The sequence below is a fragment of the Amblyraja radiata genome, chromosome 5 (assembly GCF_010909765.2).
Source record: "Amblyraja radiata isolate CabotCenter1 chromosome 5, sAmbRad1.1.pri, whole genome shotgun sequence".
NCBI classification, from domain to species: domain Eukaryota; kingdom Metazoa; phylum Chordata; class Chondrichthyes; order Rajiformes; family Rajidae; genus Amblyraja; species Amblyraja radiata.
Genome location: NC_045960.1, coordinates 67,217,415 through 67,244,890, shown reverse-complemented (window position 1 = coordinate 67,244,890; position 27,476 = coordinate 67,217,415). Strand labels below are relative to the sequence as shown.

Here is a 27,476-nt window from a genome sequence, read left to right as displayed (position 1 = left end):
GAATTGGCCCATCATTGCCTGTGGCAGATTGTTTCCTCAGCTGCCCGAGGAAGTACATCCTCTGTTGTGCCTTTTGACTGTGGAGTCGATGGTGACCCCACATTTAAAGTCCTTGGAGATGATGGTTCCCAGGAACGTAAAAGACTCCACAGATGTGGCTGTGGTGTTGTTGATGGTGAGTGGGGTGAGGGGAAGGGGAGCTCTCCTAAAGTCCACAATCAATTCCACTGTCTTAAGAGCATTGAGCTCCAGGTTATTGCGATGGCACCAGGACACCAGCTGTGTCACTTCCTGTCTGTAGGCAGATTCCTCCCCATCCTGGATCAGTCCAATCAGGGTTGTGTCATCCGCAAACTTGAGAAGCTTGACAGAGGAGTCAGTGGAGGTGCAGTCATTGGTATAGAGAGAGTAAAAGAGAAGGGAGAGTACGCAGCCCTGCGGTGTTCCTATGCTGAGGGTTTGCGGGTTCCGAGATGTGCTTTCCCAGCCTCACATGCTGCTTCTTGTCTGTCAGGAAGCTGGTGATCCACCGACAGAGGGATTCAGGCACAGTCAACTTGGAGAGTTTCGAGTGTAGTAGCTCTGGCACAATGGTGTTGAATTCAGAGCTAAAATCAACGAACAAAATCCTCGCATAGGGCCTCTGGCAGTTTAGGTGCTGGAGGATGAAGTGCAGGCCCAGGTTGACTGCATCATCCACAGATCTATTGGCCCGGTATGCAAACTGCAGAGGGGGTTAGTGATATTTTTCAGTTTGGCCAGCACAAGTCTTTCAAGGGTCTTCATGACTACAGAGGTCAGTGCGACAGGCCTGTAGTCATTAAGACCAGTAATCCTTGGCTTTTTGTGTACAGGGACAATAGTGGAGACTTTGAAGCAGGCAGGGACAGTACAGGTTTGCAGGGACTGGTTGAAAAATGTCTGTGTAGACTGGTGCTAGTTGTTCGGCACAGAGCTTGAGAGTAGAGGGGGAAACATTGTCCAGTCCTGGAGATTTCTGGTTTTTCTGCCTTTTTAATAGCCTCTCCACCTCCTCCATTTCTATTGTTGGTGATGGAGAATAACACTGTGATGTTGTCTCAGAGAAAGAGTTTAGTGCTTACCCAAGACTGACAACACAAAAAAAATCACAAATACACCAGAAAATATAAGATACATTCAGGGAAGTTCATACACAAACAAGGGTATCCTCTGCATAACTCAAAGGGCATCAAAAAATATCCAACTGGAAGTCTTGCAAGTGCCTGGCAATAGCCAACTCCAATAGTCTAACAAACTACCATTGATATTTAAATATATTACATAGAAAATAGAGTAAGCCACTCGGCCCATCGAGCCAGCACTCCAATATGATCATGGCTGATCATCCAAAATCAGTACCCCGTTCCTACTTTCTCCCCATATCTCTTGATTCCAGTAGCCCTAGAGCAATATCTAACTCTCTTGAAAACATCCAGTGAATTGGCCATCACTGCCTTCTGTGGCACAGAATTCCACAGATTCACAACTCTCTTGGTGAAAAACTTACCATTGCTAAATTCCCCACCGTTGTAAAAATATGGACAATGAGAAGGTTCTTTATTGTCACATGTACCAAGGTACAGTGAAATTCTTTTTTTTGCATACAGTTCAGTAAATATTTTGAAGATTGTGGGTAGAACCAGTGTACGGGTGATCGTGGTCTGTGCAGACACGGTGGGCCAAAGGACCTGCTTCCACACAGTATCTCTAAAGCTGAAACTAACAGTAGGTATGTTACAAAACTTACCTTCAGCGGCGCTGCAGTTCTGCCACTGGCCGTGTGCGCGACTTTGGCGCCTTTGAGAGGGGGTCGGGATTAAAATACCGTTTTCTCCTGCCTGTCGAAGTCCATTTTCTCAGGCTGTTTAGCTGCTGCAGAGAAATCGCTCCGACATCTGTTCTATCAAGTTTTTAAAAAACATTGCTGGATAATTTAATTGCTGGAGTAAAATAAAAATCGACTTCTAACGCCGTCAACGCCGACAACGGGATGGATTTCTCGTACGGGACAGTTAAAGGAAAGCCGTTTATTTTACATATAAACGTGCTTTTTAGGATTACTTTAATCCAAATTTTACGTTGTGAAAATGTGATTTAGGCACCTTACGAACCAGCAGTGTTTTTCCTGCCGATATGGGGTTTAAATTCACTGCAAACCGCAACGTTCCAATCGATCCCATTCCACAAAATCCCACTCGCAAGATGATTAAAATGGGCATTAATTTACGGGAATTAAACACTAAATTCCTTCCATTTGGCCTATAAATTCATGACAATGATATTTAAAAATCATGTTATATTGTGAATTCTTGTGTGAATGTTATTTAGACACAGGCTATTTAAAAATGTTAACCTTTTCTTAAGAAATGGATAGATGTTTAGATCTAGTAATTGAATTTTGTAATTAGCTACAATTAGGTAACTAACTAATTATATGCTTTAATTTCAGGTCATCCAAGTAAGATTGTTTCATATTTGTTTCAGAATGCTTCAATCTATAATAACTGAAAATCTCATTCAGTTCTCTTAATTTTTAAGAAAGTTATGGGCTTTTGACTGTCCTTGATCACAGCTTTTGAGTTAAGTCAATGGAAAAACAATAGGGAACAAGATGCTAATATGCACCGAGTATGAAAATGGCCATAACTATTTTAATACTGAAGATATGAAAGTGAATTAGGTGTCAAATTAAACTTCTTTTTATGCTTTATCTGATGGGATAACTTGCAGACTTGATTTTTAAAATCTCAAAATTTTATAACATTGCCACTAACAGGGTAGAGCTTTGAGCACAATAGGTTCACCCATCAGGGAAATAGATTTTGTGTTGGAGAAGGTGCAAGTGAATCACGCCTCATCTGAAAAGACTGTTGAGGTCCTTGGACGGACCACATCTTCCCATCTCCACCTCTTCACGCTGAGAGCATTCCCTCCGTAGCTCCCTGGTCAAATAAGTCCCTTCCCACCCAAACTACTCCCTCCCCAGGTACTTTCCCCAGCAACCGCAGGAGATGCAACACCTGTCCCTAAATCTCCCCCCTCGACTCCGTCCAAGGACCCAGACAATCTTTTCAGGTGAGGCAGAGGTTCACTTGCACCTCCTTCAATCTCATCCATTGTATCCGCTGTTCCAGGTGTGGAATCTTGTATATCGGTGAGACCAAGCGCAGGCTCGGCTATCGTTTCGCTGAACACTCCGCCTAAACCTACCTGATCTCCCGGTTGCTCAACACTTGAACTCCTCCTTCCATTCCCACACTGACCTTTCTGTCCTGGACCTCCACCATTGTCAGAGTGAGGCCCAGCACAAATTGGAGGAACAGCACCTCATATTTCGCTTGGGTAGCTTGCACCCCAGCGGTATGAACATTGACTTCTCTAACTTCAAATAACCCTTGCTTTCCCTCTCTCTCCATCCCCTCCTCCCTCCCAGTTCTCCCACCAGTCTTACTGTCTCCGACTACATTTTATCTCTGTACTGCCCACTCCCCTGACATCAGTCTGAAGAAGGGTCTCGACCCGATACATCATTCATTCCTTCTCTCCAGAGATGCTGCCTGTCCCGCTGAGATACTCCAGCATTTATTGTCTACCAGGGAAGTAGATTTGTCAGCCTACTAAATCTGGATTATTCATCAAGCATCCACCTATACTAATCCCATTGAAATCATTCCACTTTCCCTCCAGCTCACCTGCACACTTGGGGAAGTTATTTACAGCTAGTTAATTTATTTTGGAAGAGTAGTCACTTTGCCTACCACCACAACAGATCGACAGCAGACGCTATTTTGCCGGGTCACCATTGGACCACTTGGACAACAAGAACACAAATGTTAGACTGTTGTTTGATTGTTCTGAATGTTCAACAGCAACATCCCCTCCAAACATATCATCAACTCAGGGAACTGGATCCTCAACTTCATCATCAACAGACCTCAACCAATATGAATTGGCAACAGCACTTCCTCTTCAATGAGCATTAGCACATAGCACCTCAAGGCTGCTTACTCAGTTAACAAGTTCTTGAGCATGCATATCTCTGAAAATCTCTCCAAGACCCAGCACATAGATGCAACCACAAAGAAAGGTCATCAATGACTCTACTTCTGTGGAGGTTTGAGAAGATTCAGCATCTCACCGAATTGTCTATCCAACTTCTACAGATACTGACTGATTATATCATGCTCTGGTTTGGTATCTCAAATGGTCAAAAACGAAGAAAGCTGCAGAAGATGATGAACATTGCTTGTTCCATCATGGGTATTGATCTCCCCACCATCAAAGGAATCTACAGGAATCTCTACCTCAAGAAAGCAGCCTAATATCATCAGACGCACACCACCCTGGTCACACTCTCATCCTGTTACTCTTGTCGAGAAGGTACAGGAGCCTGGAACAGTAACCCTCAGGTTCAAGAACAACTTCTTCCCATCAACCTTCCCTTGAACCACTGTGCACAACCCGAAATACAACCTAATTTCATAAAAACGATCCTAATGGACTCTTTTTTAATAGAATCCACTACGTAATTTGACTTTCACTATTATGGTCTGGTTACCCATTGTAACAGATAATTTATTGTTTCGCTCTGTATTTCTGTCAATTTATATTCCTGTCAAACTCTAGTAAATAAGAATTACATTGTTCCTGGTGCATACGACAAATAAACACTCTTAACCGCTGAGGAAATACATTAAGCTCCCACAATTGAAATATGGCACTCAATAGATAATATTTTCAGTGATGTTCGCAGCGTGACAAATATTGGCCATAAAAACCAGATGAGCTTATGAGATATACTACAAAACAGTGGCAGTTTATGCTGTCATCTCTGTGGAGTGATTTGACCTACCACTTCAAACTTAGGACAAGTTTTAAGTAGCTCAGTACAACCTAATTGTTGAATCAGTTTCCACTGGTGCCTTAGTTTGTGCTCAGTATATCTTCACATTAATGAGAGCACTGACAGTCAACGTATAAACGGGTTGTTAGTATATTAACGTGCCCACAACATGGCCTGAAGCCCTGCTCTCCCTGTTGCTATGCTCTATGTGTTTACAAATTGACTAGCTACTCCGGCCTCTCATCATCATGTGTTGGATGTGACAAAAATGCTGTGTCCTCCTCTCTTTCTCTGACTGCAAAGCTTTATCAAGCCGACAGAGTTCACTGTTGTAACATTTTTTATGTGTTCACTCGCTTTAAGTGCTTGTACAGTCAAGCAAGAGTGGGGACAGTAGTTTCCATTATATTCAACAGCGGTGATGACAAACTGTAGGGTCTGGGGGCAGAATGTGAACACATGGAGCAGGTACTGTTAGCTCCCAGCAATGCCCACACCCACTTTGCCAGCCAGGGTACAGATCATTCATAAGGATTCATTATTAAGTGTTTGCCCCAGCCTCGCTCCCAGCTGTCCTCAAAGGCAACTCTCCACAGCAACCCATGGGTCATTCATTGCTGAGACAGTGCTGTCAGAGAGCAGATAATTACAATATGTTCTCATCAGTCAGTAGGGCAGGATTCTCAGCTCAGCAACATACAGGACAAACAGTGGTCTTTCTTAAAAATAGTGGCAAGTACAGTGCCCTACATATTGTTTGGGACAAAGACTCATTATTTATTTATTTGCCTCTGTACTCCACAATTTGAGATTTGTAATAAAATAATTCATATGTGGTTAAAGTGCACATTGTCAGATTTTATAAAAGGGTATTTTTATACATTTTGGTTTCACCATGCAGAAATTACAGGGCCTGTCCCACTTACGCATCCTTGGCTCGCAAATTACGCGACCTCATGGTCGCTTGAGGCGTACGGGCACCGTATGGCCGCGCGGGGCTGGTCCCACGTAGAAGCGCGGAGGGGTATGGAGTTGTGCGGGGCCGGTCCCGACATCAGGCGGGGATCCAAAATTTTTGCAGTGAACTAAATCTTCGCGCGCCAAGGCCTGTCGCGGAATTGACGGCCAAAGTGGGACAGGCCCAAGACCCTGGCGCGACGCAACGTCTCACCTTCAACAGCAGCAGAAGCAGGCAAACGATCGCCGAGCTCGGCCTGGGGCTCACGGCCGTTGCGGTCTGGATCCGCCCCCAATTCTACTCCCAGAGTGGGGCCAAGAAAATTGAAGATAGACACAAAATGCAGGAGTAACTCAGCGGGACCGGCAGCATCTCTGGAGAGAAGCAATGGGTGACGTTTCGGGTCAAGACCCTTCTTTTCAGACTGAAGAAGTCTCAACACGAAACGTCACCCAATCCTTCTCTCCGGAGATGCTCAGATTCAGATTCAGATTCAAACTTTATTGTCATTGTGCAGTGTACAGTACAGAGACAACGAAATGCAGTTAGCATCTCCCCATAAGAGCGAACATAGAATATGAGCAATAAATTTATATTTACGTATACAATATTTCTGGTGGAAGGAATGTCCGGGGGGGGGGGGGGGGGGGGGGGTGACTGGCAATCACCGAGGTACAGAGTTAAGTAATGTAACAGCCGCAGGGTAGAAGCTGTTCCTGGACCTGCTGGTCCGGCAACGGAGAGACCTGTAGCGCCTCCCGAATGGTAGGAGGGTAAACAGTCTGTGGCTGGGGTGAGAGCAGTCCTTGACGATGCCCTTCGCAGACATCGCTTGCTATGGACACTCAATGGAGGGGAGTGAGGAACCGGTGATGCGTTGGACAATTTTCACCACCCTCTGCAGTGCTTTCCGGTCAGAGACAGAGCAGTTGCCATACCATACTGTGATACAGTTGGTAAGGATGCTCTCGATGGTGCAGCGGTAGAAGTTCACCAGAATCTGAGGAGACAGATGGACCTTCTTTAGTCTCCTCAGGTCCCGCTGAGTTACTCCAGCATTGTGTCCATCTTCAAATGACGTCACGTGCTCCAGATGGCTGTGCGTACGCATGTAATCGCGCCCGAACTTCGCTCGACCGTCTCGGATCAACACGACCACGAGGTCACGTAATTTGCGTGCCAAGGACACGTAAGTGGGACAGGCCCTTTAAGCTGTGTTTATACATTGTCCCCCTATTTCAGGGCACCATAATGTTTAAACCTTAGGCTTACCAAAATCAACTGTTTGGAACATCATTAAAAAGAGAGCGATGGTGAGTTTACTAATCGCAAAGGGACTGGCAGACCAAGGAAGACCTCCACAGATCATGACAGAAGAATTCTCTCTATTATAAAGAAAATCCCCAAACACCTGTCCAACGGATCAGAAACAGGAGTCAGGTGTGGATTTGTCAATGACCACTGTCCACAGAAGACTTCATGAACAGAAATACAGAGGCTACACTGCAAGATGCAAACCACTGGTTAGCTGCAAAAATAGGATGACCAGGTTACAGTTTGCCAAGAAGTACTTAAAAGAGCAACCACAGTTCTGGAAAAAGGAATTTTGGACAGATGAAACGACGATTAACTTATATCAGAGTAATGGCAAGATCAAAGTATGGAGGAGAGAAGGAACTGCCCAAGATCCAAAGCATACCACCTCATCTGTGAAACATGGTGGTTGAGGTGTTATGGCCTGGGCATGTATGGCTGCTGAAGGTACTGGCTCACTTATCTTCATTGATGATATAACTGCTGATGGTAGTAGCATAATGAATTCTGAAGTGTATAGACATGTCCTATCTGCCTAAGTTAAAACAAATGCCTCAAAACTCATTGGCCGGCGTTTTTTTCTACAGCAAGACAATGATCCCAAACTTATTGCTAAAGCAACAGAGGTTTTTTTCAAAGCTAAAAAATGGTCAATTCTTGAGTGGCCTAGTCAATCACCTGATCTGAACCCAATTGAGCATGCCTTTTATATGCTGAAGAGAAAACCGAAGGGTACTAGCCCCCAAAACAAGCATAAACTAAAGATGGCTACAATACAGGCCTGGCAGAGCATCACCAGAGAAGCCACCCATGGATGATGTCCATGAATCGCAGACTTCAAGCAGTCATTGCATGCAAAAGATTTGCATAAACTAAGGGGGCTGGTCCACTTCAGTTATCTCTTCAGCATATAAAACTGATGGGGACTTCTACAAAATACTAAACATGACTACTTTTATTTACATTACATTGCTGTGTCCCAAACATTACGGTGCTCTGAAATGGGGGTCTATGTATAAACACTGCTGTAATTTCTACATGGTGAAACCAAAATGTATAAAAATACCCTTTAATAAAATCTGACAATGTGCACTTTAACCACATGTGATTTTTTCTATTACAAATCTCAAATTGTGGAGTACCAAGGCAAATAAATAAATGATGAGTCTTTATCCCAAACATTATGGAGGGCACTGTACGTTCCAGTGTGTTCAAATTAGAGATCCAATCCGTGCTCTGAGATGCAGCTTTGAAGCATTGAGCCAGTTTTCTCAGCTTTTAATATTAGGAAAGTTAACATTCACAAGCTGACATTGATGAAGTCTTTTCATTTTTTTAGTCCAATTACCTCAGATGATCAGCACTGGGATCACACATAGATGCAATCATGAAGGTGGTGTACCAGCAGCTCTACCTTTTTAGAAGTTTAAAGAGATTTGGTACGTCACCAAATATTCTACAGAAAGTATCCTCACCGGTTGCATCATCACCTGGTGCGGCATTTCCAACAGACAGGAACACATGCGGCTTCAGACAGTGGTGGACTCAGCGCAGTGCATCATGGGCAGAGTTTTCCATTAAAAGCATTTCCATGAGGCACAGCCTCAAGAAGCTGGCATATGTCACCAAAGATATATATATCACATCCAGACCATGCCCTTTTTATTGTTGCTAGCATCCAAGAGGAGGTACAGAAGCTTGAAATCCCACATCACCTGGTTCAGGAACAGCAGCTTTCCTACAACTATAAGGTTCTTGAACAACCTATATAACCCTAATCCTACCTTGGCAACAGAACATTAAGGACCACCTCTTGCACTACCATAAACAAATAGTCTTTCGCACTCATAATTTGCTGTTCTAAACAGTTATTTCTACTCACCATCTTGTAGAACCAATGTCTAATTAATATATAATTTATGTTTTTGTAAGTTGTCGGAATCAGTCTTCCTGCAATGCTACTCAAGCAAGATTTTTATTGTACTTATTTCTCACTGTACGTGCATATGACACATGAATTTGACTTCACTTGCCAGCAGTCATCTTCTGACTGAAATGCATCAAAACTAATATATGTTAAACATGCATTTATATTAGCAATAGAGGCATTAAGTATACAAAGCATCTGTTATTTTTCACACGTTTATTTTAAATAAATTTTCACAGATGCAAGTTTTGTTTCCGCACATCGGTGTCATGGGCACAGTATCAGAGGGTGCAAAATGTGATGACAAAAGGCATATTTTAGTAGTGTTTGATGAAAAAGCAGCTGGAATTTAGTTAGTCTCAGTCACATCAAAAAGTGTCCCTTATTCCTTATGTATATAGCAAACTATAATAAATAATTACTCTTAAAAGCATTAAAACTAAACTCCGACCTCAATCAGTCAAGTCACTGTTTTTCAAATCGAATTTGCGTAAAACTGTAAAATCACCATCTTCCCTGTCATAAACCATTTGCTAAAATATCCACATGCTTTCAGAAATTATAGTGACTGCAAGGATATCCAAGCTCTTTTAACTTTCAAATAAATCTAAATTGCATGCTGCTTATAATACAAAGGCAAACAACTTGCATTATCATCCAGGATTTCTGATTACTTTCAAACCAAAGTGCAAGGTACTCATTTAAGAAAAATATACAAATTAAATATATTTTATAATACAGTTTGCCAGTAATAGTGATGAGGATGATATAGTTGTAGCAATCTGTGATGCAGAGTGTACAGATTTATTGTGATTGTGTAGTGGCTGTAGAAACTCAACTCTAATTAATGTTAGTAAACAGCCTGGGAGGTTCTCAATCACAGAGAGCAGACAGATTGGGAAAGGTACAGATAGCAATTACATAGACTTAATATTCATCCTGGTCATCTTCTGGGTGATTTATATTAATGTTGTCATCCTCTGGTGGGGCAAATCCATCCTGCAGTACAAAAATACATTTTGTTAATTCATCGGGACTAAATAACTCACATGTAAATAGCACGAACATAATAAAACACTCCAATGTGCTGAACAGGAGTGTTAGCAATCAAAATTTGATCGCGGGATAAGAAAATTAGAGAATATTGCTGAAAATGAAACTGCTGCCAATGGGATTGTACTAGTTTCAAGCTCATTGCAACTTAAATGTTTGTTTCAGAAACGTCCCGAAATTAACAGAAATCCAACTTCTGATGAAAGGCACAAAATGCTGGAGTAACTCAGCGGGACAGGCAGCATCTCTGAAGAGAAGGAATGGGTGACGTTTCGGGTCGAGACCCTTCTTCAAACTGAATCAGAAGAAGGGTCTCGACCCGAAACGTCACCCATGGAGTCTGAAGAAGAGTCTCGACCCGAAACGTCACCCATTCCTTCTCTCCAGAGATGCTGCCTGCCCCTTTGAGTTACTCCAACATTTTGTGTCTATCTTCGGTTTAAACCAGCATCTGCAGTTCCTTCCTACACATTCTGATGAAAGGCCAATGACCTGGAATATTAACCATTTCCATTTCCAGAGATGCTACCTGGTCAGCTGAGTATTTCCAGCATTTTCTGCTTTAATTTCACAATTCCAGTAACACTCAATAACAAGTGAAATAAACTTATTGTAATTACCAATGCATAACACCAATAACACTCAACTTATTTTATAGTTGTCATATTTTCTAACACTATATGAAAGCCATTTGGCACATCGAGTCCATGCAGACTCTCAACTCCAATTCAACAATTCCATTCTCCAATTATTTTTTCTGTCACCCATTCTCTCTTTCTCACGTCCACCAATTTCACCAAGGGTGTAATTTATAGTAACCAATTAACCTCTGAACTATCATGCGCTTGTGACGTGAGAAGAAGTCAGAGCACCCAGGGTAAACTCACATGGTTATAGAGCATACAAATTCAACAGTATTGGGTCCTCAGATCAGGAGTGGACCTAGAGCTCTTTCTAGAGCTGCTGTGCTACTGTGATAAACATGAATTAACAATAAGATGTATAAGAATTGATTATGAAATATGTCCTCCAACTTTTCATTCCCCGTGTGGTTTCTTGTGTACGTTGTACAATAATAGTTCAAATTGAAAGAATTTTGGTAGAATTGTTCAAATTTATACCATAAGGTCCAACGTGTTTGTGCTGGCTCGTTACATTTGCCTCTGAGTCTACTCCCAAACAGTATTCTTATGGTATGGAAACACTTGCCAGAAATAATAATTTGCTATCTTTGTATATATAGATACAGATGGAGAAAGAGATATAGATATTGACATAGATATAGATAGGTAGTATAAAGATGGAGTTAAAGAGGAAGCGAGTACAGGAAAAGTTACAAAAGACTCCCGAATTCATGGGAAGGAAAGTTCGATAAGGCATAAGATAGTAAGGTCAGGGCTAGTAAGGTCAGGGCCAATAGGGACTGGAGTGAGAGGGGAGGAGAATAAGAAATAAAGTGAACGTGCTTGAGGCTCAGTTAGAAATTGGCAAGAATTATGTTGTGGGAATTACAGAGACATGGCTGCAAGAGGGCCAGGGCTGGGAACTGAATATTCAATGCTATACATCCTATTGAAAAGACAGACAGGTGGGCAGAGGGGGTGGGGTTGCTCTGTTCGTGAGGAATGAAATTCAGTCCCTTACAAGGGGTGACATTGAAACAGGAGATGCGGAGTCAGTATGGATAGAACTAAGGAATTGTAAGGGTAAAAATACCCTAATGGGACTTATCTACAGGCCCCCAAACAGTAACCTGGATATAGGGTGCAAGTTGAATCAAGAGTTAAAATTGGCATGTATTAACGGTAAAGCTACGGTTGTTATGGGAGATTTCAACATGCAGGTAGACTGGGAAAATCAGGTTGGAACTGGACCCCAAGAAAGGGAGTTTGTGGAGTGCCTCCGTGATAGATTCTTGGAGCAGCTTGTTCTGGAGCCTACCAGGGAGAAGGCAATTATGGATTTAGTGTTATGTAATGAACCAGATTTGATAAGGTAACTTGAGGTTAAGGAGCCATTAGGAGGTAGTGACCATAATATGATGTTTTAATCTACAATTTGAGAGGGAGAAGGGTAAATCGGAGGTGTCAGTGTTACAGTTGAACAAAGGGGACTATGGAGCCATGAGGGAGGAGCGGGCCAAAGTTGACTGGAAAGATACCCTAGCAGGGATGACAGTGGAACAACAATGGCAGGTATTTCTGGGAATAATACAGAAGGTGCAGGATCAGATCATTCCAAAGAGGAAGAAAGAATCCAAGAGGAGTAAGGGGCTACTGTGGCTGACAGTATATGGGGAGAAAAGATGATGTACGAAGGTAAGCTAGTCAAGATCATAAAGGAGGATAGTAAAAGTTTCTTTAGGTATGTGACGAGGAAAAAATTAGTTAAGACCAAAGTTGGACCGTTGAAGACAGAAAAGGGTGAATTTATTATGGAGAACAAGGAAATGGCAGATGAGTTGAACAGGTACTTTGGATCCGTCTTCACCAAGGAGGACACAAACAATCTTCCTGATATACTAACCAGAGGGTCTGGGGTGACGGAGGAACTGAAGGAAATCCACATTAGACAGGAAATGGTGTTGGGTATACTGATGGGACTGAAAGCTGATAAATTCCCAGGGCTGATGGTCTGCATCCCAGGGTACTTAAGGAAGTGGCTCTAGAAATCGTGGACACATTGGTGATCATTTTCCAATGTTCTATAGATTCAGGATCAGTTCCTGTGAATTTGAGGGTAGCTAAAGTTATCCCACTTTTTAAGAAATGCGGGAGAGAGAAAACAGGGAATTATAGACCAGTTAGCCTGAAATTGGTGGTGGAGAAGATGCAGGAGTCAATTATAAAAGATAAAATAGCAGCACATTTAGATAGCAGTAACAGGATCGGTCCGAGTCAGCGTGGATATACGAAGGGGAAATCATACTTGACTAATCTTCTGGAATTTTTTGAGGATGTAACTAGGAAAACGGACAAGGGAGAGCCAGTGGATGTAGTGTACCTGGACTTTCACAAAGCATTTGATAAGGTCCCACATAGGAGATTAGGGGGCAAAATTAGGGCACATGGTATTGGGGGTAGAGTGCTGACATGGTTGACAGTCAGAAAAAAAGAGTAGGGATTAACGGGTCCCTTTCAGAATGGCAGGCAGTGACTAGTGGCGTACCGCAAGGCTCGGTGTTTGGACCGCAGCTATTTACAATATATATTAATGATTTAGATGAAGGGATTACGTAACATTAGCAAATTTGCAGATGACATGAAGCTGGGTGGCAGTGTGAACTATGAAGAGGATGCTATGAGAATGCAGGGTGACTTGGACAGGTTGGGTGAGTGGGCAGATGCAGTTTAAGGTGGATAAATATGAGGTTATCCACTTTGGTAGCAAAAACAGGAAGTAAGATTATTATCTAAATGATGTCAAGTTGGGAAAAGGGAACGTACAAAGGGATCTGGGGGTCTTTGCTCATCAGTCAATGAAAGTAAGCATGCAGGTACACCAGGCACTGAAGAAAGCGAGTGGCATGTTGGCCTTCATAACAAGAGAAGTTCAGTATAGGAGTAAAGAGGTCCTTCTGCAGTTCTACAGGGCCCTAGTGAGACCACACCTGGAATATTGTGTGCAGTTTGTCTCCACATTTGAGGAAGGACATTCTTGCTGTTGAGGGAGTGCAACGAAGGTTCACAAGGTTCATTTCCGGGATGGCGAGATTGTCATATACTGAGAGAATGGAGCGGCTGGGCGTGTATATTCTGGAATTTAAAAGGATGAAAGGAGATCTTATTGAAATATATAAGATTATTAAGGGTTTGGACACACTAGAGGCAGGAAACATGTTCACGATGTTGGCGGAATCCAGAACCAGGGGCCACAGTTTAAGAATATGGGGTAAGTCATTTAGAACGGAGATGAGGAAAAACCTTTTCACCCAGAGAGTTGTGAATCTGTGGAATTCTCTGCCTCAGAAGGCAAGGGGCCAATTCACTGGATGCTTTCAAGAGAGAGTTAGATAGGGCTCTTGAAGATAGCGGAGTCAGGGGATATGGGGAGAAGGCAGGAACAGGGTACTGATTGTGGATGATCAGCCATAACCACATTGAATGGCGGTGCTGGCTTGAAGGGCCGAATGGCCTACTCCATCACCAATTGTCTATTGTCTATTGAAGTATCCCATTTTGAGAATTCGATTTGTACTCCATAACTTTTTTTTATGTTGCATGTGGAACAAACAAGCCCAATATCTCCCTATCCCTAACATTCCGGTAACGTCCTCTGTAGTTATTGAGGTCTTTTTATTATTTGTAGATGTTTGGCAACAATCTGAACCGAAGCCATGTTGCTATACAATTACAGTATTTGGCCTTCATAAAACATGATAAAATATCAGTATGTTATTTTGAATAGTATAAGTAAATCATATTTCACATGTGTAACTCTTGGAACTGAATTGGATTGTCAATCTGGCCCTCCAGCTGAAGATGTTACATGCCATTAGCATATACTTCATTGAAAATAATTTTCACTATCTAGAATTTCTTTGAGGCACTGCAGCTCCAGGTCATTTCGCAAACATTTCTACATCTCAAACTAAACTTTAATTGTTCAATCTCTGATTGCAAAAAAAACAATTTTCTCCTCAAATGAAACAACTTCAAGAATTCCGGTTTTATCTGCCGCAGTAATAATAAATAATAATAAATTTTATTTATGGGCGCCTTTCAAGAGTCTCAAGGACACCTTACAAAAATTTAGCAGGTAGAGGAAAAACATGTAAGGGGAATGAAATAAATAGTAGAGACATGACTAGTACACAAAGTAAAGACAGAATTCAATACAAAACACAATATGAGGCAATTAACGCACAGATGAAAAGGGAGGGGGACGTGGGGCTAAGGATAGGCAGAGGTGAAGAGATGGGTCTTGAGGCGGAATATCCAGTACACAATATCCAACTTCGACCAATGTCTTGCTCTCATCAACTTACAGGAGATGGTCACCAAATGGAGTCCAGCAAATTTATAAATGGGTTGAAAAAGTCAGAAGCACTGGATGTAAAAAGGACTGTCACTGTATTTACTATATTAAAAATTAAACGTCAGATCCTGGCAGAGCACGACATTACAGGTACAAAAGACAGGTAAGGGTATTATCATAGAAATTAATGGTGGCTCTTTTCTATTAAAAAATTGGAATTTCCCAACATATTCTTCTAGATCCTAAACATGCCGTGTACCAAAATAAAGACTTGGGTTGGGTGGGGGAGGGGGTCCTGACATGGAAAAGAGGATGATGCGCACAGCTTATCACTATGCAGAATTTTTTTCATTTCAAATGTTTCAGCAGCTTAATTTGAAAAGTGAGACAACTGGTCAGAAAGTCAAGTGACAAAGCAAAGTAAAAATATTATTTTCTGCAATCAAGCAGTCTATTTAAATGCATTTTCTCTTGGCTTTTTCCTGCTCTAGTCTGTCAAGTGGTGGATAGGATTAATCCCGAGTGGTGATCACGCTAATTTCCGGTTAAAGGGAACAGTCATCCTCACCATTATAATTTACCAACCCATAAGGTGCAGAAATTTTCAACAAAAACACCATGGCCCGGAAAAGCATGACAGACAGGACCTTCTTAAGCCACCCAGAATCCCAGAGTAACCTTCTAGGTTTAGAATATCACAAGAGAAGATCTTCTTTCAATGTTAATTGGTGTCAAATTTCATTTTGTAAATAGGGTCATAAGAGTCAGTAAAACACATGTTGCAGGAAGAACACGGTGGGTCAAGCACATTTGTGGAGGGAATAGACAGGCAACGTTTTGGGTCAGGGCCCTTCTTCAGATTGGTTGTAGTTGGGGGGGGGGGGGGGAGCCTGGCAAGTGATAGGTGGATACAGGTGAGGCAGTTTGATTAGCAGATGGATGGAGTAAGTGTCAAAGGTTTGAGGTGAAAAGGAGTCAAAGGGTGACTCCTTTTGACTCCCTTATTAAAGGGGAGAAGAGGATGAAATGTTATGTCATGGGAGGAAGGGGAGGGGGAGGGAGGAAAGAGTGGGATGAGGATAAGAGGGACTCAGAGATGGAAGATCAGTGAAGAGTAGAAAGAGGCAGGGTAGCTGGGGCATGATAGTGGGATAAACGGATGCGCATGGTAGGGGAGCACAGGACAGAGACAGGGGGTTAGGGAGGTTTACTTAAAATTATAGAATTCAATATTCATATGTGTGCGAAGGAACTGCAACACTGTATTTTGTGTCTATCTTAAACATTCATATTGTTGGGTTTGAAGATACCCAAGTGGAATATGAGGCACTGCACGTCTAGTTTGAGCATAGCCTCACTCAGGCAATGTAGGAGGCCCAAGGACAGAAAGGTCAGTATGGCAAGGGGAAAGGGAGTTAAAATTGTTAGCAACCAGGAGATCAAGCAGACCTTGGCGGAACGAGTGCAAGTATTCAGCAATACAGTTGCCTAGTCTACCCTTGGTCTCGCTGATGTAAAGGAGGCGACATCAGGAACACCGAATGTGGTAGACGAGGCTTGAACAAATACATGTGAATCTCAGTCGCACCTGGATAGACTGCTGGGGTTCCTGGATGGAGGCGAGGGCAGAGGTATAGGTGTTACATCTCCTGCAGTTGCATGGGAAAAATTAACATTAGGCAGGAAATGGTATTGGGTAGACTGATGGGACTGAAGGCTGATAAATCCCCAGGGCCTGATGATCTGCATCCCAGGGTACTTAAGGAAGTGGCTCCAGAAATCGTGGACGTATTGGTGATCATTCTCCAATGTTCTATAGATTCAGGATCAGTTCCTGTGGACTGGAGGGTAGTTAATGTTATCCCACTTTTTAAGAAAGGCGGGAGAGAGAAAACAGGGAATTATAGGCCAGTTAGCCTGACATCAGTGGTGGAGAAGATGCTAGTGTCAATTATAAAAGATGAAATAGCAGAGCATTTGGATAGCAGTAACAGGATCAGCCCAAGTCAGCATGGATTTACGAAGGGGAAATAATGCTTGACTATTCTTCTGGAGTTTTTTGAGGATGTAACTAGGAAAATGGATAAGGGAGACCCAGTGGATGTAGTGCACCTGAACATTCAGAAAGCATTTGATAAGGTCCCACATAGGAGATCAGTGGGCAAAATTAGAGTGCACGGTATTGGGGGTAGGGTACTGACATGGATAGAAAATTGGTTGGCAGACAGGAAACAAAGAGTAGGGATTTCAGTCCCTTTCAGAATGGCAGGCAGTGACTAGTGGGGTACCGCAAGGCTCGGTGCTGGGACCGCAGCTATTTACAATATACGTCAATGATTAGATGAAGGGATTCAAAGTAACATTAGCAAATTTGCAGATGACACAAAGCTGGGTGGCAGTGTGAACTGTGAGGGGGATGCTATGAGGATGCAGGGTGACTTGGACAGGTTGGGTGAGTGGGCGGATGCATGGCAGATGGGGTTTAATGTGGATAAATGTGAGGTTATCCACTTTGGTGGCAAAAACAGGAAGGCAGATTATTATCTGAATGGTGTCATTGGGAAAAAGGGAAGTACAAAGAGATCTGGGGGCCCTTGTTCATCACTCACTGAAAGTAAGCATGCAGGTACAGCAGGCAGTGAGCAAAGCGAATGGCATGTTGGCCTTCATAACAAGAGGAGTTAAGTATAGGAGCAAAGAGGTCCTTCTGCAGTTGTATAGGGCCCTAGTGAGACCACACCTGGAGTATTGTGTGCAGCTTTGGTCTCCAAATTTGAGGAAGGACATTCTTGTATTGAGGGTGCAGCGTAGGTTCACGAGGTTAATTCCCAGGATGGCGGGACCGTCATATGTTGATAGAATGAAGCGGCTGGGCTTGTACATTCTGGAATTTAGAAGGATGAGAGGATATCTTATTGAAACATATAAGATTATTGAGGGATTGGACACGCTAGAGGCAGGTAACATGTTCCCGATGTTGGGGGAGTCCAGAACCAGAGGCCACAGTTTAAGAATAAGAGGTAGGCTATTTAGAACGGAGATGGGGAACAGCTTTTTCACCCAGAGAGTTGTGAATCTGTGGAATTCTCTGCCTCAGAAGGCAGTGGAGGCCAATTCTCTGGATGCTTTCAAGAGAGATAGAGCTCTTAAAGATAGCGGAGCCAGGGGATACGGTGAGAAGGCAGGAACTGGGTACTGAATGTGGATGATCAGCCATGATCACAGTGAATGAGTGGTAGCATGGGAAGGGGTGAATGAACCAGGGAGTTGCACCTCTCCCAGTGGTACGGCTGTTGAGATAATAGAAACTTGCCCCAACAGAGTTCATAAATTATTACCCAAAATTTTGATATATGGAATGAAATTCACTCATGAAATTTATGTGGAAAAAGTAAATAAATCAACAAAATATTCATTAGTTTCAACTAATTGCTTAATGCACATGCAAATGACGAGACTTTTCAATGCAGTAGAGGAGGCCGAGGAGTGACCTTATAGAAATATAAAATCAAACGCATACATAAGATAAATAGAAACAATCTTTTTATCGGCGGTAGGGGATCTAAAATAAGAGGACATAGATTTAAGGAACGGACAAAATTTAAAAGGGATCCGAGGGGTAACATTTTCACACAGATGGTGTTCTGCATATGTAACATGCTGCCAGAAGTGTTAGAGGCGGTTACAATCATGATATTTGAAAGACAACTAGGTAAGTACATGGTTTGGAGGAAAATAAGCCAGGTAAGTGCGAGTAGTTTAATTAGGAAACTTGGTCAGCATGGATGAGTTGGGCCAAAGGCCTGTTTACTTACTCTATGGCTCTAAACACTGGATAATATTTTTAAAAAGTTAATTTGTGTACCACTTAAATTATCACTCTTAAAAAATGTTACAGTTAATAATTTTCTAGATGAAGAAAAATATTGTTGATATTTAAGAAGAAGAATAAAATGTAGGTTTTCAACCAGTGGGTCTTTCTGGTTTTCAAGATAATTATGGGCATCAATTTTAAAGAACATAGTATTATCATTAATATTTCGGAACTTTGAAGTTGAATTTCAAAGGAATAACAGTAATGGAAATACGCACTTCAGTTGCATACAGAATCTCCACAATCTTCTGAACTGCAGTAACGTTGTCACTTTCATGTTCTTGGCAGATGAGTTCAATGTCTCTTAGTTTACTGAAGTAAAAGTCTCTCTCCTTCTCAAGTCCATCTACTGTCAGTTTCAGTGCCATTAGCTTTAAGAATTTAAAAAGAAAAAAGTTAATAAATTACAATGGCACATTTTATGTAAAAATATTCAGTGGTAACCTGCATGACATAATGATAGCCGAATGATAGATAAACTAATATTTTATCACGAGATAAATATATTTAAATGCCTACAAATGCTGATCAGGATATGCAGAAAAATAATTTGTTTTTGAAATATGTATTAAGAAAATCATTCATTTTCTTATCAATGGCATGGAAATTCTTAAAAGATGTTTCAGCTAAATATTGCATTGGGGCGAATTCTACTGGCTCATCACTTCCAGTGGCGCCATGGCGGCTTAGGACATGCGCCATTTAGCTCCGCTCCGCTAAACGCTGAAAAAAATCATCAAAACCTAAACCGGACAGATTTTAAAATGCTTACTGGCAGACGTTCAGTGTCGCGTAAGTGATGTCAGCAGAACGCGACTCTGGTATTTTAAATGACTGGTAGACGCTATCGTAGACGCTTGCCTAGAGTACCATGGAGGAAACGACAAGCAGAAGGCGTGGAAGGCCCCGAAGAAGCCTCGACCTCGAGTATGGAGCACCCCCGAGAGGAAGCCACAAGACAACCTCTGGTGTTGGAGGATATCCGATCACTACTGGGAGAGCAACTTGCAGCTGTGAAGCTGGAAATTTCTGCTGGGAAGGCAGAAATCTGTGGCAAGATTGACAAGATAGATGCCTGTATAGAGGAGGTGAATTCTTCCTTGAAAGGGGAAATCCACAGGCTTGAAACCGATATCAGCCGTAAGTTGGCGCCTATTCTTGCTACTTCAAATAAACAAAGCGAGGCTATTTGGGAATTGGAATCTACTACTGCTGTAAATGCCGAGACAACACACAGGCCGACGGCTGAGGTGGAGCGCATTTCCAGGTTACTTGCCAAAGTGACAGAAAAATGTCGATTTGGAAGGGCGTTCTAAACGTCAGAACCTAAGGATTGTTGGAGTGAAAGAAGGCAAAGAACATGGTCAAAATCTTCAAGATTTTGTGGCCCAACTACTGCAAGATGTACTTTAACTGGATGAAAAACCTAGACTTGACCGGGCTCACAGAGCTCTGAGAGGCCGGTCAGGCAGCACAGCTCCACCAAGACAGTTGATTCTGAAGGTACATCACTGCCATGTTCTAGAGGACATTATGCAGAATGTTGCCAACAACAAAAACCTAACTTTTGAAGGTGAAAACATACGAATCTTCAGAGACTTTCCTGCCGAAGTCGTTAAGAAAAGAGCACTCTTCACCAAGTCAAGAGCTATTTTGATGGACATACCAGACCTCCGATTTGGCCTATTATATCCAGCCAAATTGCGAGTTACATAAAGCAACTGAATACTTTTTTACCGATCCGGAGAAAGCATTCAAGTTTGCTCAAGATACTGCGGGACCCGTCAAGGATAAGTAACTGTGTTACTGAGTTTATGTCGTGATGATAATCAAGAGGGTTACACTGTGTTTATACTGAGTTTACACTGTGTTTATAATTCATTTATATTGTATTCATTTATACTGTGTTTATAAGGAATATGTAGTTATAAATCTACTGACCCAGAGTCAGTTAATATGTCAAGCAGAGAACTTGAGAGATTGAGAGACAGAGAGAGAGGGAGAGAGGGGGAGGGCTAGGGGTAGAGAGGCAGAGAGAGAGAGGGAGGGAGGGAGGGAGGGAGAGGTAATGAGAGGAAATATAAGTGAGAGTAAGTTAGAGGAAGTTGTGGAAAGTTTTGGGAGAGAGGGAAGGGAAGAGGGAGAGAGGGAGGGATGGGGTAAAGGGAGAGGGGCAGAGAGAGGGGGAGAGAGAGAACGAATGTGGGAGATTGGTTGGGAAAGTGTTGGAAAGTGTTGAGTACGTTTTTGAAAGTCGGAAAGTTTAGAGACTGGTTTGGAAAGTTTTGGAGAGGTCGTGAGAGGGATGGAGGGAGAGAGAGAGAGGGAGATTTGTCTGTGTGAAACGGCATTTGTAATCAATGTTGTCATAAATTCACTGACTTTGAGTCGGTTAATACGTCAAAACAGTACTAATAGAAAGTAATAAGCGCCATATACTGGTCAAATTACTCAATATTCAACTGCTTAATTAGAGTACATTAAGATACTTAACCTCTTGGGAATGCTGATTCCCTGACAGATTTAAATACTGTTAAACCTTTTTGGGGTCTGTTCTGTTTAGTTTTTATTAACTTAAGGAGCGGACTTACTTAATATTATCTACGGAAGTTTTCACTAACCCAACCACCGTTGGGTGGTATTCCCCAGCAGCATTTCTATATGCTGCAATTTCCGTTGTTTTTCTTTTTCACTTTCTACTTTTTTTTAAACTAAATATCTTAACTATTTTTATTAATGCACATTTTTCTTGGAGATATCTCTGGGGGATAGGGGGAAAGGGGACAGGGCTCACCCACCCAGCAATTAAAGGAAATATTTCAAACAATGTGTTGGATCATTTGAATCAAAGGAAACCATGTAAGTTTTAAAATGCAAGATGATGTTGCTAGGAAAATTGGAGAAATTACATTTTGTAGTTGGAACGTTAGGGGCGTTAACGAGCCAATTAAAATGGGCAAAGTACTAGCTCATTTAAAATCTATTAATACTGATATAATATTTCTACAGGAGACACATCTTAAAAATGGAGCTTACAACAGGCTGAAGGGTAGCTGGATTGGCCAATTATATCATTCTACTTTTTCTTCCAAAGCAAGAGGAGCAGCAATCCTAATTCGCAAAGGTATACCATTCAAACACAAATAAACTATAGCCGATAAGGAAGGCAGGTATATTATAATATCCAGGGAACTATATTCAACTCCACTGACTATGGTGAATGTTTATGCTCCTAATTTTCGACAATCCCCAATTTTTTAATAAAATATTTAATATACTCAGACTCCTGCCAGCAGAATCTGATAATTGGAGGAGACCTAAATTGTGTATTAGATCAATACTTGGATAAATCTTCAGGCCAAAGGAAAAGTATTTCAAAATCAAAATCGAGTGAACTTTTAAATACGTATATAAATAATACAAACATAACCGACTTATGGAGGATTACCAATCCATTCGGAAGAGAATACTCTTTTTATTCAGCTGTTCACAAAAAGTATACACAAATTGATTATTTCCTGGTAGATGCAAAACTTATCCCTTTCACCTATAACCCAAAATATCACAATAATATAATTTCGGACCATTGTCCATTAACGTTCTCCTTAAAATTGGAAGGAATGTATAATAAAAATCATTTTGGAGATTCAACCCACAAATACTAACTGAGGCAAGTTGTTGTGACTATTTGAAGCTACAGATGAAAATATTCTTTGAGACAAATGACACACCTGGTATTTCTGCAGGGTTGTTGTGGGAAACTTTCAAGGCCTATATCAGAGGCTGTATTATTGCATACCAAGCTTTTCAAAATAAGAAAAATAAGACTGAACAATTGGAATTAGAAAAACAGATTAAACAGCTAGACAGAAAATGCGATTGACCCAACCATTGCAAAACATAATAAGATAGCCGCATTAAAATTTAAATTAAACCAGATCCTTTCTGCAAAAATTATTAGGGTATTTCATTATACTAAGCAAAAAAATTTTGAATTTGGTGACAAACCACATAAACTGCTGGCACGTCAGCTCCGTAAATTAAAGAAGGATCATACTATTCAAAAAATTAGATCAGAAAAAGGAGAGCTGCTTACACTGCCTAAAGATATTAATGAAAGATTCTTAAAATTTTATCAAACACTATATTCATCAAAAACAACAGCTGATCCTGCAAAGATGAAAAGCTTTCTTGAGAATTGCAATCTCCCATCCCTTAATGAGGAGGAACGGGAGGAATTGGGGGCAGAGATAACAATAAAAGACATTGTAGAGACTATTAAATCATTGAAAAGCGGAAAAACGCCGGGTCCGGATTGGTTTAGTAATGAATTTTATAACAAATTTAATGATTGAATTTCCCCACGTTTACAAGCCCTTTATATTCAGGCATTTAAAGAACAGACTTTACCACAAATTCTTGCCGAATCTACTATTACATTGATTCCAAAAAAAGATAAAAACCTTGAAGAGCCTGGATCATATAGGGCAATAGCTCTTTTAAATACAGATCAGAAGATATTAGCCAAGACTTTGGCAAGCAGACTAAGTCTGTATATTAGTAAATTAATACACCCAGATCAAACTGGGTTTATACCTAAGCGACATTTGTTTTATAACTTGAGACGTTTGTTTAATATAATTTACTCACACAGAACGATAAACGAAGATGTAACAATTATTTCCCTAGACGCAGAAAAAGCTTTCGACCAAGTGGAATGGGCCTATCTCTTTAGTGTTGGAAAAATTCCAATTTGAAGAAAACTTCATTTCATGTGTGAAGCTGTTATATAATAATCCGACAGCCAGAATACTGACAAATCAAATTATTTCACCTAAATTTCATTTATCCAGGGGTAATAGACAAGGATGCGCCCTTTCACCAATGTTATTTGTCTTAGCCATACAACCTCTCGCAGAGAGCATTAGAGTACATTCGGGTATTCATGGATATAACACTAAACATACCAATAACACGATTTTGTTATATGCAGACGATGTACTTTTATACATCACCAACTCCCAAGTTAGTATCCCAAATGTAGAACAATTTGGTGCCTTTTCAGGTTATAGAATGAATTGGAATAAAAGTGAAATTAAGCCAATAAAAGCTCAAGACCCTTCTCAACTTCAAAACTTCCCTTCAGAATTGTTACTGAAAAATTTAGATACCTTGGAGTATATGTGACTAGAAAATACACCTCCCTATTTAAAACAAATTTCCCACCACTAATTACTAAACACCCACATTCAATTCTAGAAAACACTCCCTATTTCCCTTATAGGTAGAGTAAATGCCATAAAGATGATCTTCCTTCCACAACTCCTATATTTATTTCAATCAATACCGATATATCTCCCCAAAAGCTTTTTCAAAAAAATTGACTCTATTATAACAAATTTCACCTGGGACTACAAAACCCACAGAATACACAAAAGGCATTTGTGTAAATCTAAAGAAAATGGAGGATTAGCTCTTCCTAATTTCCTTTTCTAATATTGGGCGACTAATATTAAAAACATAATTTTCTGGATGGATGATACATGTCAACAGGTAAATTGGTTAAAAATGGAGAGGGAAGATTGTTTGCCTTTTAACATAGGCGCGATTCTTCTTTCTCCAACACGTAGTCAAGGAACAGGCCTGTTCTAAGTTAACGATATTTCAAAGACGTTTCCTTGACTACGGCCTAATAACTGCGAAAAAACACTACTCAAATTCTGGAACAAGACACCAGTTCCCACAATGAAGATGTGGATTACTGACATATCCGAGACACTACATTTAGAAAATATTGGGCTTTATTTGGCTGAAAAAAGCAGACCAATTTTTCAAAACATGGTCTCCTTTCACTGAATTTCTGCAATAACAGAATGTTTGAACATAAATGTAAAACCGATGCTAGGGTGGGTGAGCTTTGGGGGGGGGGGGATCGTGGGGCATATCTCCATCTTCTTTTTTCTTATTTCTCTTCCTTCCTCTCGCACTTCTTAGGTAGTTTAGGGGTCTCTTCTTTTCTTTTTTCTTCTTTTTCTTAATTCTTTCCTTTTTTCTTTTTTTTTAATTCATGTATTTATGTTAAAAATGAAGCTGTACGAAAATTGTTTAACTGTCATGCCGATTGTTTTATTCTTGTACAATTGCTTCCAATAAAATAAACATTAAAAAAAAAATATTAAAAAAATAATTCTACTGGCTGATATTTTCAACAATTCTGAAGCAAAGGCTGGCTACCAGCCATGTCTCAAGACTTGAGTTCCACACACCCATTGTCAAACATGGAAGCTCAGATGCCAAGTTCATCTGATTGCATGTGTAAGAGCTAGCGCGCCATCTTATTTAGCTATTTTATTCATGTTAGCTGCAACCTCCATTTTATGAATAGAATGCTGGTTAAATTTAAAGATTGACTATTCTGTAAGTCTGCAGAAGCTTGTGAACATGACCTTCATTAACTAAAGGGAACAGAGATAATGGCCGTTCCCTAGCATCTCGTTTCTTTGCCATATCAGTGTTCTGTCTGGAGGTTTCAATTAATACAATAGTGCTTTCTTGCCTAAGCAGCTGGGCCATGTATCTCTATACTCCCATATCTCTTTAATGTTAGTTTGAAGGATGTCATTGTATGTAACTGAGCCCTTTGTTCACTTATGCCTACGAACCATGTGACTAATGATGTTTTATCAGTATAAAGATACTTGTAATTTCTCTGTATAGTCAGTAGAGTTGTAGCAGCTTGCGAGTGTGCATCTAAGTGCCCACTCCTGGCTGTGTCCTATTTCACCCTGGTGACATAGTAAAAGTTTGTTCAACGAGACCTTTGACTCTTTGAATTATTATTCTACTCATCAAGTCTAACCAACTTTAACACATGCTCCATTGAAGTGAGTGTGTGGATGCACTTAAAATGTGTTTAAAATGTAGCTGTCAGCTTTAAACCAGGATGAGTTGATATACAAGCAGCATCCCCAATCATTTGAGTAGAGATTAATGGCCCTGCACAAATATATAATGTGCAAAAAGTGTGTTATATTTATTCTTTAACATTTTCAATTATTTGTCAGTTTTAATCATTTTTAATTAAATTTCTACCTTTAAACTTTCTGGTCCATTATAGTCACATTTCCCACAAGTTGGCAAACTAAGGTAATTTTAATTTACTTCTGCACTGAATTGTCTTTCCGAAACTATTCTGTGTAAAACATAGGATTTTGACAAATCATAGAACCAATTCACAAAACAGAAAAATTATTATAGTGTAGCGAGTCCAAACTTCGTGATCAAATGGTTTTTTATTTAGCAAGATAAGTTATATAAATGTGCGTTTTGGACTCTCTAACATAAGAGTCATTGCTGCTGCTGATGAGCGAGGGTGTTGACTCGTGTTCAGCTACATGTTGCTCATCTCAAGGTAAGATCTACTGATGTAGCAGGACACTCCCCCTAACCCATGACGTCATGTGACAGTCCTCGTGACCACTGATGAGGGTTCGACAGTAAGTGGTCTGACCACCAGGTGACGCCACAATAGGCTGTAAGGACATAAGAAACCAGTTGTACATGGCCGCAATTATATGGGTTTGGAACGTGGTTAAGGGATCAAGAAGCAAGTGTTAAAGTGTGGAGGAGGGTTCCTGATAACGCCAGATGGGACTTTAGAGATTAGACCAGAATTCTTGTTAAAACACAAATTTAATCAAGTTCTCCACACAACAGCACTGCAAATTCCACTATCTAATTCTGGGCAGTTATTACTTTGAAAGTTTTTTTTGTGCTGCTCACCCAAACTTTTATTTTACATACAAAAACAGAACTATTATCATTGCTGTTATCTAAGCGTAAATTTGACCAAACAAAAAAGCATCAATCATAAAAGCAGAAGAAAGACACAGGAGTTTCTGTCTGGCGTCTCCACATAATTTCTGGCATGTGACAATCATCACTGAAACAAATGGAAAGTGGTCAATTTGAGTATGTGCTACATATCCAGCAAATCCACCAAAAACTGCAGGGAATTCCAGCATCAACAAAACAAACTCTTTGCCAGTGGAAATTTAACGTATTGTTTCATTCCCTTCAGTCTTGAAACATTGTTGGAGATTTCAGTCATTTAAAAAATTAGTTTAAATTGTTCACTTGTGACTTTTAGATTTAATTCTATCAATCCCATATCTCTTTTCTCTTCTATATTTTGTTTTCTGCACAAGGTTTCGAACTGAATCAATGCTCTAATTTCAAGTTTGTTATCCATTAGCCAAATTTGATATTCCTTACAAAAATTCATATTGACTGTTCAAGCGTATCATTATTTTCCAAGTGCTGGATATCACAACTTTATTCCAGCATTTTCCCAGCTGCTATGTTTTCTCTCCCTCCTTTCTTGCATAGTGGGGTCACATCTGTTATCCTCTAATCTGCCAGACCCATTCCTAAAACTTGTAACATTTTGGCATTCACCAGGCATCCACTGTTTCTCAGGTCACTTACTTCAGACCATAAAGTTGCATCC

At 40.8% G+C, this 27,476-nt stretch overlaps 1 protein-coding gene across 1 annotated transcript in view; it reads right to left on the bottom strand.

The window, feature by feature from the left end:
• Nucleotides 1-9,264: 9,264 nt before the first annotated feature.
• mapre3 (microtubule associated protein RP/EB family member 3) overlaps nt 9,265-27,476 on the bottom strand; it is a 67,913-nt gene continuing 49,701 nt past the window's right edge. Inside the window, exons 6-7 of the mRNA XM_033021468.1 lie at nt 19,186-19,338; nt 9,265-10,062 (exon numbers count right to left, since the gene is read on the bottom strand). Of these exons, the coding sequence (XP_032877359.1) occupies nt 9,991-10,062; nt 19,186-19,338 (225 nt within the window). The 3' untranslated portion in view covers nt 9,265-9,990. The remainder of the gene's footprint in view (nt 10,063-19,185; nt 19,339-27,476) is intronic.